The sequence below is a fragment of the Pituophis catenifer genome, unplaced genomic scaffold (assembly GCF_029215685.1).
Source record: "Pituophis catenifer annectens isolate HBS135680 unplaced genomic scaffold, rPitCat1.0.hap2 SCAF_6, whole genome shotgun sequence".
NCBI classification, from domain to species: domain Eukaryota; kingdom Metazoa; phylum Chordata; class Lepidosauria; order Squamata; family Colubridae; genus Pituophis; species Pituophis catenifer.
The window spans coordinates 25,169,203-25,187,450 of NW_027256886.1; the positions used below are offsets into that span (position 1 = coordinate 25,169,203).

General features: G+C 37.9%; 1 protein-coding gene across 4 annotated transcripts in view; it reads right to left on the minus strand.

Annotated features, from left to right (window-relative positions):
* The window catches only part of RNF13 (ring finger protein 13), a 46,497-nt gene that overhangs the window by 15,544 nt on the left and 12,705 nt on the right, over positions 1 to 18,248 (minus strand). For 2 of the 4 annotated variants that reach the window (XM_070946202.1, XM_070946201.1), the window contains exons 4-8: positions 12,788 to 12,913; positions 8,757 to 8,844; positions 7,230 to 7,320; positions 6,627 to 6,732; positions 293 to 386 (exon numbers count right to left, since the gene is read on the minus strand). In XM_070946202.1, the coding sequence (XP_070802303.1) occupies positions 293 to 386; positions 6,627 to 6,732; positions 7,230 to 7,320; positions 8,757 to 8,844; positions 12,788 to 12,913 (505 nt within the window). Of the gene's footprint in view, positions 1 to 292; positions 387 to 6,626; positions 6,733 to 7,229; positions 7,321 to 8,746; positions 8,845 to 12,787; positions 12,914 to 15,456; positions 15,645 to 18,248 lie in introns of those variants that run through there. The other 2 variants (XM_070946203.1, XM_070946204.1) reach the window with 2 other exon arrangements.

Here is an 18,248-nt window from a genome sequence, read left to right on the forward strand (position 1 = left end):
CTTTCTATGTGACTTCTACAGAGCAGTTTTTAATTGAGGAAGTTGGGTCAGCGGACTGAAAGGAACAACCATATTTTTCATTCCTCCAACATGTGTTCTACTCTTGTCTACTCTAGACTTCGGTCAAGAGCTTTGCATAGCAATTTCATAAAGCTATCCATGTTGAAAGCATTAGAGTTTTTCAGTGCGTGAAACATTATCCAATTGTTTTCTGCAGCTGTAACACAGTGTTTAAAAAATTAATCTGGTCAGGGTACAGATTATTTTAAAAGTTCTAAAACATTTCACTTACCTTTCTTGAATTTATGTACTGGAAGCTTCTTAAGCTGATCCTTTTGAAGACGATTCCTTCTTGCTCTGTGTCTGTCCTGAACAAATTTTGTTATCTTGAAAGACAGGGAAAAATAAAATAAGAAAAGTATAGGACTACTCAATTTATTTTGAGTTAACTAAAGAAAGAAGTATAATAAAACTATAAAATACAACAGTAAGACTCATACATGTAAATTCTTATCCAAATCCTCAGTTAACGTAATATGATAACGCTTAAACTGTCAGCAGTTATGAACTGCTAAGAAAAACATTTAGTAACGGTAACACTGTAACACCTACTTCTACTGTTCCCAAAGATGTGCAACACACACACAGAAATTCAGATCATTTTTTAGATCTTGAAACGGTTTCATTTTTGTTTTTATATTACTGTATTTTTTGCTCTATAAGACGTACTTTTTTCCTCCCAAAAGTGGGTGGAAATGTCTTTGTGTCTTATGGAGCGAATATGGGCAACAGGCAGCAGCGGTGAACAGCGGCAGCGATCCCGGCCACCTGGAACAGCTGATTGGCGGTATTCCGGGAGGCTGATCTAACCGCCAATCAGCTGCTCGGAGGCGAAGGCTCCAGCATTCCCAGGTGGAGGCAGCAGACACGGAGGGGGCAGGCTGTTTGCTGCAAGGACGCTAGCCAAATGAATACAGCTGGGAGGCAGAAGCAGATTTTTTTCCCCTTGTGTTCCTCTTCTAAACCTAGGTGCACCTTATGATCGGGAGTGTCTTATGGAGCAGAAAATACAGTATATAGTGATATGGGAGCCACCTTGATTCACAGAAGTTCAATAAACCTTTAACCCAACAACTGTCTGCTAGGAATAATCTTACAAAGTCTACCATAAAAGTCTGCTTGCTCTTTATATTCGATTTTTATAAATTGGTAGAAAAATAGTTTTATTTATTTATTTTATTCAATTTGTATCCCACCCTTCTCCTAGTGGACTCAGGGCGGTGCACAGCCAGAACTAAAACACATACCAATACAAAAGTTAAAATTTTTAAAAGAATTATATGACTTTGGCCCAAAATTTAAAACATTCAAACTAAAACCCATTGACAATTTAAAAGGCTAAAAGATTGGGGGGGGGGGGGTTTCACGCCAGCCCTGCTTGATGGAAAAGAAAAGTTTTTAGGGCACAGAAAAGACCCGGAGATCCGATATCCTTCGTATCTCCAGGGGCAAATCGTTCCAGAGGGTAGGAGCTGCCACAGAGAAGGCCCTCCCCCTGGGGGTCGCCAGCCGACATTGCCTGGCTGACAGCACCCTGAGGAGTCCCTCTCTGTGGGAGTGTACTGGTCGGTGGGAGGCTATCGGCGGCAGAAGGCGGTCCCGCAAATACCTAGGTCCTATGCCATGGAGCGCTTTAAAGGTGGTGACCAACACCTTGAAGCACACCCTGAAGACCACTGGAAGCCAATGCAGCTCACGCAGAAGAGGTGTCACATGGGAGCGCTCCCTCGCTCCCATAATCCCCTGCGCAGCCGCATTCTGCATCAGTTGGAGCCTCCGGGTGCTCCTCTAGGGGAGCCCCATGTAGAGAGCATTGCAGTAGTCAAGGCGGGAAGTGATGAGTGCCTGAGTGACTGTGCGTAAGGAGTCCCGATCCAGAAAGGGACGCAACTGGCGAATCAGGCGAACCTGATAAAAAGCCCCCCTGGCCACGGCCATCATATGCTCTTCTAAAGACAGCCGTGCATCCAGGAGGACGCCCAAGTTGCGAGCCCTGTCCGTGGGGGGCGAGTTATTGGCCCAATAGCCAGCGATGGCACCAGCTGGCTATATCGGGACGCCGGAAGCCACAGTCACTCGGTCTTGGAAGGGTTGAGTCGAAGCCTGTTACTCCCCATCCAGATCCGCACGGCCTCCAGGCATCACTTCAAGGGCATCGTTGAGATGGCCTGGGATAGAGATGTACAGCTGAGTATCATCAGCGTAATGATGGATCTCCACCCCAAAGCCACAGATGATCTCACCCAGCAGCTTCACATAAATGTTGAACAGAAGAGGCGAGAGGACCGACCCCTGCAGCACCCCACAAACAAGGCGCCTCAGGGTCGACCTCTGCCCCCCTGCCAACACTGACTGCGACCGGTCGGAGAGATAGGAGAACCACTGCAAAACAGTGCCCCCCACTCCCAACCCTTCCAACCGGCGCAGCAGGATACCATGGTTGATGGTATCAAAAGCCACTGAGAGATCTAACAGGACCAGGATAGAGGAGCAACCCCTATCCCGAGCCTTCCAGAGATCATTCACCAACGTGACCAATGCCGTTTCCATGCTGTGCCCAGGCCTGAAGCCGGACTGGAGCGGATCCAGATAGACAGCTTCATCCAGGTATCCAGGAAGCTGTCGCGCCACCACACTCTCACCAACCTTCGCCAAGAAGGGAAGATTGGACACCGGACGGTAATTAGCCAAAACAGCCGGATCCAGAGCAGGCTTCTTGAGGAGGGGCCTCACCACCGCCTCTTTCAAGGCGGATGTCAAGACACCCTCACTCAAGGAAGCATTGATAATCCCCTGGAGCCAGCCTCGCATAACCTCCCGGGAAGCCAGCACCAACCAGGAGGAACACGGGTCCAATAAGTTTTATTACAGTTTTAGTAATAAGTTGTAATGAAGATTTTATTGTTCTGTGAATCTATGTAAACTGCAACGAGTTGGTGATATACAAATAGGGTTACATCCATTATAGCAAGCAGATTTAGCTGGTCTGCCTGACACCTCTTCTAAAGGCCAGTTATTTGATTCCTGGCTCAAAACTCTTTTCTTATGGTTATATTCCAGGTGGGACATGATGTCATGTTGAAACAGGATGTATTACTATGGTATTTCCACAGAAAATCTCCACTACGCATTCTGATAGATTCCGCTTGCAGCCAGGATGTTTAAATGAGTGTGAAGGACTGCAATTCTAATTGTTCCCTGGCACGTTTGCCACACTCTTTCTCCTGTCATGAGCAATCTTCGTCTCTCTAACTGCTCCTATTTTCTTTTCATATGGAAAGATATGAATGCTTATGCTTCATTTCAGCCTCCAGCTTCTGCATTTGGCAGTATGGATAAGATACAACTACATCTCTTGAATTTTAACCCAGATGTGTTCCGAAAATCAAGAAAGCCTCATACCTACCATAAGTGTATGAGAAGTAAATTTGTATCAAAATTTATTTTCTCCTGTACATGCATTTATTCCTTCATGGAGACTGACAATAATTCTTCATTAATGGTCAAGTCATTTAACCACTGGGTGCTTTGGATCTTTCAAAGTCAGGCAGGCTTCTTGTGATTATCAACCTACAGCTCAAAGAGTAAGTAAAATCTGTATCCTAAGAGAAGATTTTTATTACCTTCTGATCCATTCTGATATGCTAATATTGAAGTCAGATACTTCATCCCTATTTACAGTCATTTCAGAATCCCATATCAAACAGTACTAATGCCTATGAGGTTTCCTAACCTTTCTATGCTTCTGCAATAGTTATTTCATACTTCTACATTCTATGTGAATGGGATGAAAGTTTTCCATATGGCTCCTCTGTTATTTAGACCAAGAAACGATCTACTAGTTTCACAGAACAACGCTTAAAACAGTCCCTCACAAGTTGAAGGAACCCAAAATCTACTTAGAGAAACAAGAGCACTATGGTTATTAATGATTCCTGCTGAGAGAAACAAAGGCAGCTATGTGGAAGACATGATATAGCCTTGGGGGAGGCACATTGCAAGTCCCTGTATCATTATAATGATCTTGCGAGACCCAGCCACGAATTGGAGTGCATGTGTTTTAACGTTTTTAAAGTTTTTAATGTTTTAATTTTTTTCTTTTTAACATTTTTTATGGGATTGTTCGCATTGTTTTATTCTTTGTTGTAAGCCGCCCAGAGTCCCTTGGGAGTTGGGCAGCATAGAAATGCGACAAAATAAATAATAAATAAAATAAATAAATAAGATTGATAGACAGCTGCCAAGACTCTTTAAATCACCGATATGTACCCATTCCTACTATAGGATATAACTCATTTAAAAGACACAACACAAAGGGAAGAGATGCTGCACTATGCATAAGCAAAATATGTTTGCCCAGAAATTCATGAATCAGAATATAGAAATTCATTAAATATACAGTATTTGGCTAGGAACAGGAGAAGTGAAAAACAAAAAATGTCACCCTTATGCCTGGACAGGTAGAAGGCAATTAAAAAATGTCCTGATCAGATGGCTAAAATTTCAAACAAGCATGTGAAATGTAATTTTAACAAGAATCAGATTGCAAAAAAAATCCTGTCCTCTCTAACTTCATTTCTCAGAATGCAGCAGCAACACGGGTTTTGTTCTGCTAGACCTAATCCTTACCTATATGGAGAAAGTAATTAAAAAGGGGAAGTAACTGGAATCTTGGTACAAAAACATTTTCCTGTATGGTGTCTCGAGACTCCAGGCATAGTATCACTCTTGACCTGTAGCTCTATAGACTGAGTCGAAAACTCTCAACACCAACAGAAAATGGGTGTCTCAGGTAAGACCAACGGCCCTTTACAGTGACATTAACACTCTTATCACTAAACAACAATGCTAGATTCTCACAAAGTCTCATTAGTCAAGTTTATTGAAAGGAAAAAAGGGGGTTTCATTACAAAATCTTGGAAACTGACTGTCATGTTATGTATACAGTACTTAGCTCTCACTCCATCCCAATCCACATCAGTGAGTTCTTTACTGCTCTTTAATGCATACAATGCATTAAATGTCCATCTGGTTTTCTTTTGAAAGTTTTTCAAATTTTCATTCCCATGCTCAGAGAACTCCATAACAACTGAATTCAAAAGAATTTCTTTTAACATTACCAATTGGATGTCAGTGTGTGAGTCTATGGTTTGCTATCATTTGTCCTGTCAAGATGGGCACCTGCCCTACTGCCTAATATTGAATTTAGCAATCATTCAAAAGTAGGATGCAGAAAGTCCAAAGAGAAAAAAAGTTGCCCATTTATAACCCATTCTTTGAACAGTCATATATGCAGTCACACACAATTTGCTGAACCCTATATCACAGCAAGCATTTGAGGGGTTTTCTACATTGCCAGCTGTTTCAAGAGATAGAAGATTCTGAACTAACATGAGGATACAGGGATGACTAAAAGCATAATCCATAAATAAGATAGCTTGGATAGCTCTGCAGACTAAAGCACTGTAATTTAACACCAGCTGTCTGCAATTAAAATAAGTTCGAATCTTGCCAGGCTCAAGGTTGACTCAGCCTTCCATCCTTTCTAAGGTAGGTAAATTGAGGACCCAGTTTGTGGGGGCAATAAGCTGACTTTGTATAAAATATACAAAAGTATGAAGGCTATTGCTTAACGCACTGTAAGCCGCCCTGAGTCTTCGGAGAAGGGCGGCATATAAATCAAATTTTTTTTAAAAAAAATAAGCATGAAATCTTCTTTTTGCAACAATTTGCTGTTTATTTAATTTTTGAAGTACTATTGTCCTTGATTATTTTTTAGATATGAAAATAAAATTTATTTCCAGAGAAAAACATCCTTCCCAGTTCAACTTCATGTAGCTAGTACTATTTTAATAAATTTGCAGCATACCAAAAATTATTTTTTACTCTAAGTACTAGCTATTTTTTGTTCACTTGCTCTTATAAAAGAAATGCATGAATTTTCACAAAAAATGATCCACCGGCCACAAAAAATAAATGAAATTCTTAACAAAGAAAGTCTGATTCATTAAACTTGCATAATAAAACTCTTGTATTCCAGATACATTTGAAAATATCTGGAATTATAGTTCCCTTAACCTGCAACATAAAAAGAATTTTAACCTTTAATTCGCTTCTATATTCTACTATGATATTCAACTTTTAGTCTACTCCAATTCCTAAAACAAACCATGAAAAGTATTGTGACAAAAACTATAAGCTTCATATGCCATCAGAAGCAACAAGCATATTTTAATTAAAGTTTGGGTTTATAGTATTTGCACATGAAACTTTGCATGTGGCATGCAGGAGGATTTATATTCATATTAAGTTGAATATAAATACTATCCATAAGGAAGCTCTTCTTAAACTGCTGAATCTATGGAAACATCAACTGGAGCGAAGACCCAAAAAGCTTTTTGTACATTAGATTCTAATGTACTGTTTATATAATGCCTGCAATATCTTTCACAAAGGCATACACTAAACAATAAACATTAAAATAAACTGACTTCAGCAATAAAAAAATGTGTTTATATATGTAGAGAAAATCTTAAGATAACATAATGAGAAAAGATTATACCTACCATGAATATAACTATAAGGATGAGACAGATTCCCACAATTATTAAGAATGGGATTAGATAATATTCCAAAGGAAGGCTGAACTCTGGAATTAGCACAATATGGCCTCTATGAAAGAAAGGAAAAACAATTTATTGTAAAAATTCTACTTAAAAAGTTGTACAGAGAAGAATATCTGTAATACTGCATATGATAAAAAAGGAAGTCTAAAAATACTTCATTCTTCTTCTGCTAACACACTTGATTGTTAGTTGGTTTTATATTTCTTTGAAGTTTTAAATTTACACAGATCACTTTTATATATGTTCGCATACATTGCCCATAAAAGCCAGCATAATTTTTAAATAAAATTGTCTAACTTTAGAAGATAGCTAATATAAAATCCTTGCATAAATTTGTTTAAAATTTGAACACTTTATGTCTACAAATTTTGTATAACTTTCACAAGAAAATAAAAAAGTTTTGAAATATGAGAAGATATTTAAATGTTTGTCCATTTCAGCATCAAAAGCGAGCAAAACTTAATATCCTTACACTCAAATTGAATCTTTCGTTCTGTGTATCACCATAGTAAATAGAAAGTTTGTGAGGTATCTTATACATACCCTTTTTCGAAAGTAAATTCTTCTTTAAGAGATTTCGCAGATGTTTCGCCAATGAAAACTGATGGAATGTCAATCTTCTTTAAAATTTCAACTGTTTTTTTTAAAAAAAGACGATAACTAGTAATCACTAGTCCAACTGTGATATTCATTTATTTATTAAATGTATGTGCTACCCATCTCGGCAATTAAGCGATATGCTTTTTCCCTAAAATGGTCTGCATAGTGCTGCAGAAAGTGCCGAAGCAAAGCCAATCGCTTCATCACTGGGCAGCATAACCACATAATAAGTGGCTGCCATTTTAGTGCAACTGCAAGGAATTGGAGATGCTCTGAATATGGCGGCCACTTTCAGGACCCCGCCATGCAGCCCAGGGGCACTAAGGGATGGAGTGGTCTGCCTTCCTTCCCTGATATGAGGTCCAGAGACATTCAAAGGGTAATTGTGTGATGGGGGAGGGGAGGACCCCAAGCCCTTTGAGGACCTGGTAAGTGTGTGGGGAGAAAGGTCTGTGGGGACACAGTGGAGGGGGTAAAGGCCTGCCTTCTCTAAATGTTTTGATTCCTTACTTAATTGGGCATTTTTCCCACATTAAACCTATTTGTCATGGCATATGACAGATTTTCAAATCTGTCCCAGTTACAGGTTTGTGTTTTTGGAACTGCAGTTCCTTTACAATTGATCTCACCGAGGTGGCCCTCAGTTAATGACCACTCGTTCAGCAACCATTCAAATTTACAACGGTGCTGAATGAGTGGTACTTACAACCAGTGCTCAAAATTCCGACCATCACAGCATCTCCATGGTCACATGATTGTGATCTCAGAGTTTGGCAACCAGCCTGGATTTCTGACTGTCACATCATTCCATTGTTAATTATAATTTTCTACATTCCCTGCCAGCTTTCCACAAACAAAATGAACGGAGGAACCATCATGAAATTGAAAGTTGCAGTCATGTGAAGTCCTCAGTGACTGACAAGAGATTCATTTACCAATAGTAACTGGGGATTGCTGGAACTGCTGTTATCAGTGCAGTCACGTGACATTGTGCATTATGACCACATTGCTTAGTGAAGGAAATCCCAGTCCCAATTCCAATCTTAATGTTAAGTAAACTATCTGTATTCACAGGCTAAAAGATAGAAGAGCATCTTTGTGTACTTGGCATAATACATCTGTGTTTATTTATTTATTTATTGGTTCGATTTATATGCCGCCCTTCTCCGGAGACTCAGGGTGGCTTACAATGCGTTAAGCAATAGCCTTCATACTTTTGTATATACCTGCTTAGTAGGGCTTTCGCCCCCCCCCCCCCCCCCACAGTGGTGTTCTTTTTTTATACAAAGTCAGTGTATTGTCCCCACAAACCGGGTCCTCATTTGATTGTAATGATGTGTCTATGAAGTTCATATTAAAAAAAGAATTTTTTTTTTGTTGGAATTCTTATGGGAGCAAAAAGATGATATGCCATCACCACTGAGAAACAGAATAGTTTTCAAACAGGAGAGAATTAATACCTGTACTTACTGTCTTGAGATCCCATGCTAATGAGGTCATCAGAGTCAACATTGTGAACAATTGCTGCCTTAAACCCAGCTCTCTGTGCATTCAAAACCTGTATGCCAAACACACTTGTAATAAGTACTTGTTATAGATATGACATTTATATATATATATATATATATATATATATGCTTTGTAAAATTATTGTCATCTTGAATTCTTGTTTTATTTGTGTTCTGTTCTTATATGATACAAACTGTACAAACGTGGGTGATATATATCTTGCCTTTCGCCACCCTGCTGACAATGACTCTTGATATTGGAACTTTGATAAACGTAGTACCACTGAGCACAATACTTTTTCCCATTTACCTATATTTATATGTAGGAATACCGCTGAAACCTCTTTTTGCCCCAAGCAACTTCAGGGTGTTCTCCAAAAAACAAATTAGCTGTTTCCAACATCAGCTTTTTTATTTTACAATTTAATCCAGAATGTAATAGGATCCTGAAACTTGATTGGTTTCACAGTCCCATCCTGGGTTCACTAGATCATGCTCAATATTGAAAGAGGGCAAATATTTCCATAGTTAATTCTAGACATCCAATACTATTTAAATTTTACATTGATTCATCCACAAACACTGTCTCAAAGGGTAATAAGCTGCTTTAAAGGACAACCAAACCTTACAGTATCTCTTTCTAGATCTGGTTTCTCTTCAATGGGAGAGAAAATCAGACAAGTTTGTATAAGATATCAGCAATGGTGGGATTCAAAAAATTTTACTACCGGTTCTGTGGGTGTGGCTTGGTGGGCGTGGCATGGCTTGGTGAGTGTGGCAGGAGAAAGATACTGTAAAATCTCCATTCCCACCCCACTCCAGGGGAAGGTTACTGCAAAATCCCCATTTCCTCATGATCAGCTGGGACTCGGGAGGCAGAGAATAGATGGGGGCGGGGCCAGTCAGAAGTGGTATTTACTGGCTCTTCAAACTACTCAACATTTCCACTACCAGTTCTCTAGAACTGGTCAGAACCTGCTGAATACCAACTCTGGATATCAGCCATTCAGATAAGCCTGTAAAGTTACAGAAATAGTGTATCTTTAGCTTACAGTTTTCAAATGACTGTTTGCTGTTCTTAATGGGTGCAAGAAGTCCATTTTAAACCATGACAACACTACAGTAGTTACCCAATTAATGGCTTGTTCCAGAAATGTTTCAAGCAATTTTACCATGTGCTTTCAAAATTAGTACATTTGAGAGGGTCAAGTTAGCTAAAGTCCATAAAGATAACCAATCATTTATGTTTACAATTTTACACAATTTTATCTAGAAGTAAATCTGAGCAATTCTAAATTATCCTACACAAGATTTAGTGTATGTTCCTAGGCAATACTTTCTTGACCTCTTCCCCATACCCATGCCATTTCTTTTAATACTAGATTTAAAGTAGTATTACTTGTCGTGCAGCAAAAACTGTTGTTATAGGAATTGTGCTTGCTCAAGTCTCAAGTTTGTCATCAGCAGTCTGCAAAAAGCTCAAAGGTCACTCTTTTAGTTTCAAAAGGTACTGTGAGATGGCCAATATATTTATTTATATATTTGTTCAGTGTCACAGAAGCAAGGAGGAAGGCCTTGCTCCTAAATTTTAAAACGAAGGTCTGCCATTGGACAGGCAATGACTATGTCCAAAACATTCCCAAACATGTTTACTCTGAAGTAAGTCTTATCAAGCAGTTCAATAAGCTTTATTCCCTAGTAACCATGTCTGTTTTGGATAATTACTATAGTACCCAAGTTTAATGCAGACGTATTGAAGATTTCAATTACAAATTGTCATTTGCAAATTTTCATAAACTGTATATGTTGTTCATTACACATAATTTCATAAATAAATAAAACAGATTATTTAACATTTAATTATGATCTGTTTAGTTCCTCTTCCTCAGTAAACATTTTATTAGATCCACAGAGTCCTGAATATAATCTACAAAGCTGCCTTCCACATTAGGCTAAATCACAGTTTAGAAGTCCTACACTTCCTATAATCCACAAAGCTTGTTCCTTATTCCACTGTTGTCAGTCAAAAGAAATACTTTAGCAGCATTAATTTCAGTATTCAATATAAAAACAGCTTGCACATAGCAATTGCAATTTAAAACAGATAATAGGGATAGTGAATGAAACTACCAAAGTTTGCAGCTTGATAAGTGATCAGAATTTATTTCAAACTATACTATCTGATTTCTATGCAACAAGCCAACTGCTTTAGAAAATAAAGCTAGGCTATATCAAAAATTATTTTGGCCATGACAATTCACTGCAATTCATACACTTTCTCCTAAGCAAAAGTATTACAGTATTACAAACATGAATATATATTTATTGGAGAAAAGTATGGTTTTCATATACTGTATTAAGACCAACTTATTTATACATTCAGTAGATCTAGCAGTAAGCATTTTGACTATACTGCTTGAGATAGTAAGGAAATGAAAGAATCATTCAGGTAAAATAGTATGGCATTAGGCAAGTACAGAATTTTCCCTCGATTGCTATTGTTTTCTTAAATGTTAAAAGTTTCTAAAAATATTCAAAATCGTTCTCCTTTAGCAGTCAGATGAAGTTACAATCCTGAATGCAATTTAATGCAATTTAACATATGTGTAAACAGCAGCCATTGGGGAAGAGCAAACTTCTGCAAATATTCTCTTTTGCATTTGTAGAGTTCAGCTCTCCCATCCCACCTCCAGGCTGTTCAGAATTCCTGAGCATTGCTATTTAAATAAAAACCAAGACAAAAATGCACTTTTAATTATGCTCATACAACTATTGTGTTCAGTAGGGCACCATATTAACTGTGGTGGGAGTACACTCTCTTTTTGCATTCCACTTTTTTAACAACATTACTAGTCATCTGCCAGCTTGCTATTTTATTAGCACTGCTCTGAAATATGTGAATGGCACATACAAAGTGCCCTCAATCATATGAACATACTGTCTATGCACCTATGTTTTACAACACTTGCCATTTTTCTTTTTACACTTGCTTTAGTTTATAAACCACAACAATAGATTTTGTCCAAGCCACACTTCTATGTGTTAGGAATTGTGATATACTTGGAAGTGATTAGAAAAATTGGAATTAAACATAATTTCAGATCCTGGATTATTTTTACTTGAAACGGGAAAGTAAAGTTGGAGAGGGGAAAATAAGCCTAGGACTGGCAAATGTATTAATTTTAAGAATATATCGCCTTCACCACCTCTGTTCACTAATCTCAGAAAGCCATGTGCATGTTCAGCATGAACCAGCTGTTTAAATTCTATCTAAATTCTATATTTTAATGTGTAAGTTGTGAAGCCCCTAAATTCTCTTATTTCTAGGCAGCTGCATTTTACTGTAGTTTAAACTCTGTCTCAAGAAGACCAAAAGAATGAAGCAGTTGCATTCTGGAACAAAGCCTAGTGCCAACTCTTACACTTCTGAAAATATAAAGAATGTTATTTCTTTACAAAAGTTTACAGTACAGGTTGCTGGTACCCACAAGAAAAAAAAGTTGCAAGCCCGGCATTAAAGACATTCAAATATTGCACATTAAGTAATTGCAGAAGAAAATCTCCAGAAAAGGAGTTTCCTCCCACAATGCTTGATATATAAGAGAAATTGGTGGATAGCCCCAAAACCAGTTAATTAAAAGTATGGCAAAGTTTTTTAGGGAAATTTAACATTTTCTGGCAATCTGAATGCTATTATGTCTAGAGAAAAATAGAAAAAAAAGAGAACGATTTTCTGTCTTTTTTAGAGTGGGTTTCTGTGTATTTTAAATTGCATTGTCTTATAGTTTTCAAGGTGTTACCTGTCTCAAAATAATGAGACATAGTTCCAACAATTTTCAGCAAGAAGAAATTTGGGGGGCAACTTGCCCAAATTTGATTTATGCGTATGGACTCAACAGTGTGACTCTTTTCAAGCAGCGTATTTAAACATAATTTTGAAGCTTCAGAAACTCCAATACAATGTCTAAATTGAAGACATGAAAAGTTGCTTACCTTTATATCAAAATTGCAGTCAAGTCTTCTGATTAATACAATGAATTCACGGGATGAGTTATCCTTCAGAGGTGGAGGAATTATAGGCTCACAGGCATTCTCGGGTTTTGAATTTATTAGGAAGCCCTGAAAACCAATTTCAAAAGATACAATTAGCATCTTGACATAACATGGGAAAATTAACAGATTTATTTTTTTTTTTACAGTTCTGGTGGGTTGTGCAGTATAAATAAAAATGTAATATAATTAACAGGAACTATAAAATAGCAGTGCAAGTCCCATATTCATTACAAATAAAGTAATTTTGATGACTGCAGAAAGATAATGACATTTCTTTGCAAGGAAGGTATTCCAAAACCTGGAGGAAGATTGCAACCATGCCTCCTCCCACAATCAGGCTAGTAAACTTGCACAATAACTCAGCTGGTGACAAGTCACAGACCAGGAAAAATCAATCTGAACTAACCAGTCCCTCCAATTACCCAGTGCTGCTTTAGAACAGTTTAGATTGAGCTTGGAACTTTATAGATAACCAGTGCAGCAACCAAAGAGTAAGTATGACTCTGTGAATGCTTGATTGCTGTGGTATCTATCAATTGCAGTTTCTCAATTTCCTTCAATAGCATCCTCATTTATAGTATACTGCAGAACTGGAAGTATACAATGAGAGTATGGTTGATTGTCATCAGGATTTCATGATCCAGGAAAGGCAGAAGCCACAAGTCAAGGAGGACTGACTTACTTTTGAGGAAGGAAGGGAGCTTGGCCCACAGCTATCACTGTAATTGAATCAGAGCTAGCAGTTCCTGAAAGTACAGTACTTCCACCTTGCTAGGATTTAATCTGAGTTTGTTTTACCCCATCTATTCCCTCCAAGTTCTAAGAAACAATTCTATACCTTCAAATAATCTCTAGCCTGGCCTGGCCTGTGATGTATACCTGAATGTCATTAGTATATTGATAATTACCGGTAATACGATTAACATGTTATACTGACATCTAAAATACATCAGCCAAATATATGCAGTCTAAGAAGGTAATATAAACATAACATCCCATTCAAAATATCTGAATTGGTTTTATTTCACAGAAGTTGGTATGATACCCTCTAGTGGATAGTTTTAGGTGGTTAGCTGGCATTAGTTTTTTTTTTTAAAAAAAGGCAGTAGCTCTGGCTTATGTTATTATGGAATTTCAGCTCTTGGGAGATAATTTCTTATAGTATGACCCAGTTTGGAAAGAGAGCAGCAGAATCAGAAAAAGCCATCTGACAAATCTGTTGTACACTCTCTGTACTCTTGGTTGGGAAAGAAAAAATATTGTGCTGGAAGGAGGACACCCAGTATTCCTGTACTGTACAGCTGCCTTCACTGTGCTATCAATTACATGATGTTCATAATGCAAACTGCTGTGGCCAGGAAACTGCCCTTGCAACACTTAACAACTGTGTGATTCTCCAAATAAGCACTAATATTATTTAATCTCTAGTACCAGTTGCTGAGAAGGGGTGCTCTTCTAAAGATTCCTTCATGCAGCGCAATAGAAGAGAACTTGTCCTATCTGTTTTACAGAACTACATCAACATTTTAAAATCTAAATTATAAAACTTCTAATACAAAACATGGCAATTAGTTCAGTTTACTTATGATTGCCTGTTTTAAATTCTTCTCTTTGAGATAAGAAAAATGATGGAAGTTTCATCTAAGTCAGTCAAAATTCTTAATGGGCAAAGATGACATTACTGTTATCAGCATCCTTTGCCAGGTAAGGACGAAATCAGAATCCTAATATCCTAAAGTCCAATACAAATTAAAATTAATCAAATGTCAACGTACAATATAACTTATAATGACAACTTTCAAGGGTAATTGAGCTATGCTTCCAACTCTACTTCACATGGGCATTGATCCAGCAAACCACTTAAGCATATACTTAAATACACAGATAGGTATAAAAGTTTAAGTTTTAAGCATATATTAAAAAGCTTTATTGCAGCCTGCCAGTTTTATAGTATTTTAAGTGCATTTTCATTAATGCATTTTAGGTACTTTCACCAGGAGCAGAATAACAATTTTTTTAAATCTTCATTTTAAATATATCTCTTGAGAAGGGAAAAACATAGACCCTCTCAGGATCCTTGGCCCCATCGGGTATAATCACTAGAGGAGGATACAGTACTGGTATACAGTACTAATCAAAGCTTAAATAGAATGGTCCCTTTACAGGTAGTCCTCAACTTACAACTACAACTGGAACCGGAACTTCTATCACTAAGTGATGCAGTCATTAAGTGAGTTTCTCCCAATTTTACCACCCTTTTTGCCACAGTCATTAAGTGAACTTTAACTTTCTATTGCCTAATTCTTGAGACACAGGATTCAACTCGTCAGATAATACAGTTCAAATTTGCCTACCTTTCAGATGTATTTAATTATACCCCTAATATGTAATTGCTAATTATTTAGTTGCTTCTGTGACACAATGGACATCAGTTCACCAGGACTGTCTATCAATAAATTCTCCTTTCAATTATTGCTAGCTCAATAACAGTATTTTTCCATCTTGTTTTCTGTCAGCCTTTTCACTAATTGTTTCTAATTCAACAAGCATTGGGTCTTCCCCAGTTACTCTTATCTTCATCGTATAGGTCCAAAATATTTAACCTTTACCTTCATCTTCCTGTGAGCTCTGTAGTTTTAAAGAGTACTGAAATATTTAGTTGTGGCTTGTTGGCCACCAGCCCCTCCAGCTGCTGAATCAGATGAGGCGGCGTGAGAGTCAGGGTCAGCACCTGAGAGCTCCAAGGGGGAAGAGGGAATGGAGCTGGCAGAGACACAGACAGAGGCAGAGCCTGGGCCATCCGTCAGCCTTCAGATGGAGAGTCAACAGCCTCCAGGTCTGGAGATGGCTAATGAGGAACAGGAAAAACTGGGTCCAGTGCCTGACACGTGGATACGCAGAAGGCAGAGGAGAGGAGAGCAGTGGAAATCCGTGGGCTGATCCTTGGGAAGGAAGAGCTACCGCTGCTAGTGAAGCCCCAGCCTAGCTCTGAGGATAAAAGGCAGGGGGCGGAGATTAATAGATGTGGCAGACAACTATTCATCTCCCTGCCAGACAGACTTATTAGCCTGCGGTGAGAGAGAAACTTTTTGCTGGGGCTGCTTAAAGGAATCATTGATTTAACTTCACAGAGTTTGTCGTATTTGGGGAACTGGGTCAAAACATATTTGTTCTTAACAGTCCAAAGTATTCTCAATTTTCCCAATATTACAATTCAAAGGCGTCACTTTTTATTGTTCAACCTTTCTGATAAACAAGCTTTCAAAGTAGCTTTGACAAGACTTGAACATTGGGCGCTATCTAACAAAATGAAATTCAACAGTGAAAAAAGCAAGATTCTACATTTAGGGAAGAAAAACAAAATGCACAATAAAATTGCTCAATAGTAGTAACTGTGAGAGGGATCTTGAAGTCCTAGTGGACACCATTTAGATATGAGCCAGCAGTGTGCAGCAGCTGCCAAAAAAACCAACACAGTTCTGGGCTGCATAAACAGAGGAATAGAATCAAGATGACATGAAGTGTTAATACCACTTTATAATGCCTTGGTAAGGCCACACTTAGAATATTGCATTCAGTTTTGGTCGCCACGATGTAAAAAAGATGTTGAGACTCTAAAAAGAGTGCAGAGAAGAGCAAAAAAGATGATTAGGGGACTGGAGGCTAAAACATATGAAGAACAGTTGCAGGAACTGGGTATGTCTAGTTTGATGAAGAGAAGGACTAGGGGAGACATGATAGCAGTGTTCCAATATCTCAGGGGCTGCCACAAAGAAGAAGGAGTCAAACTATTCTTCAAAGCACCTGAGGGTAGAACAAGAAGCAATGGGTGGAAACTAATCAAGGAGACAAGTAATTTAGAACTAAGGAGAAATTTCCTGACAGTTAGAACAATTAAAAAGTGGAACAACTTGCCTGCAGAAGTTGTGAATGCCCCAACACTGGAAAGTTTTAAGACGATGTTGGATAACCATTTGTCTGAAGTGGTATAGGGTTTCCTGCCTGGGCAGGCAGTTGGACTAGAAGACCTCCAAGATCCCTTCCAACTCTGTTATTCTATTCTAAAGTACATGTTTCATCTAAAAAAAACCATCATCTTGACAAAACATATTTTTGCTGTTGGTGTGATATCTTTGCACTTTAGCATTTTGTCTAGATTTGCCATAGCAGATGTCACTTTATTTTATGAATATCACTGTGAATCTTTGATCCTAGGAAAATGAAGTCTTATTACTTCAGTTTCCTTATTGTCTGTTCACATTGGGCTGTCATTGCTTGTTGACAGAATCTTTTTTTAAAAAAGAAATATTGACCAGCAGACTGGCTTTTATACTCTTTTACTTTCAATAAGAGTAACTTCTTGTAGTTACTTCCACTTTCCTTTTATCCATCAAAATGGCATCATTAGCATATCTGAGGTTGCTGCTGTTTGTCCCAGCAATCTTAATTCCAGTTTCTGTTTTTTCTACTCAGGCACTCTGCATAAACATCATTTTTTTAAGAAACCACAGCATACGATTTTGGCCTACTTCTTTTCCAATCTTGAACAATGTAGTTGCTCCATATTCCTTCTAACAGTTATTTCCTGATGATCACATAAATTATTCAACAGGTAGATGAGGTGATCCAGTGTTTTTAAGGTTTTTTGTTGTGGTTTGTAGAGTTAAAAGCAGTTATATAATTAATAAAGCAAAAAATAATAATAATGTATGCTTGAAACTCTCGCCTTTTCCATTATCCATCAGATGTTTGCAATATAATATCAGATGCTTCTGCCTCTTCTGAATCCAACTTAAATATCTTGTGGCTCTTTCTGTGCATGCTAAAGCCTGGATAGGAAAAAAATTGAGCATTTTCTTACTGCCATGCGAGATAAATGCAATTTGTGCTTTGAGCATTCTTTAACACTGTTCTTTTTAATATTGGAATATTTTCCCCCGGTATCAGTCTTCAATCAGCAAACTGTTAGCATTTCAACCAGATCATTTTAAAGTTACCTTGAGCCAGAAGATGGATGGCATATAAATTTAATCAATAAGAAAATAAAATGAGCTTTAAACAGTTGACTGATATTTCATCAAATCTCACAACTCATTGTTAGCAATATTTCCTAGTCCATTTCACTTCATTTTCCAGATCCCTTACTCTAGTTCAAAATACAAACGGGGGGGGGGGGAGTGAGGAGGAGGGAGGGAGAATATCTCACCAATGGGGATGCTCTCATACAATTTTTCCATATATTTCTACCATCAATTCTTTATATCTTCTTTCTTCAAGATTGTCTTCTTTGCCTTTTACAGTGTTTCTTCTTTGCATGAAATTTGCACCAAATTATGTAAACCTGTTAAATAACTTGTACTTCCAGAACAATTATCCTCAATTTCTTTGCACTGCTTATTTA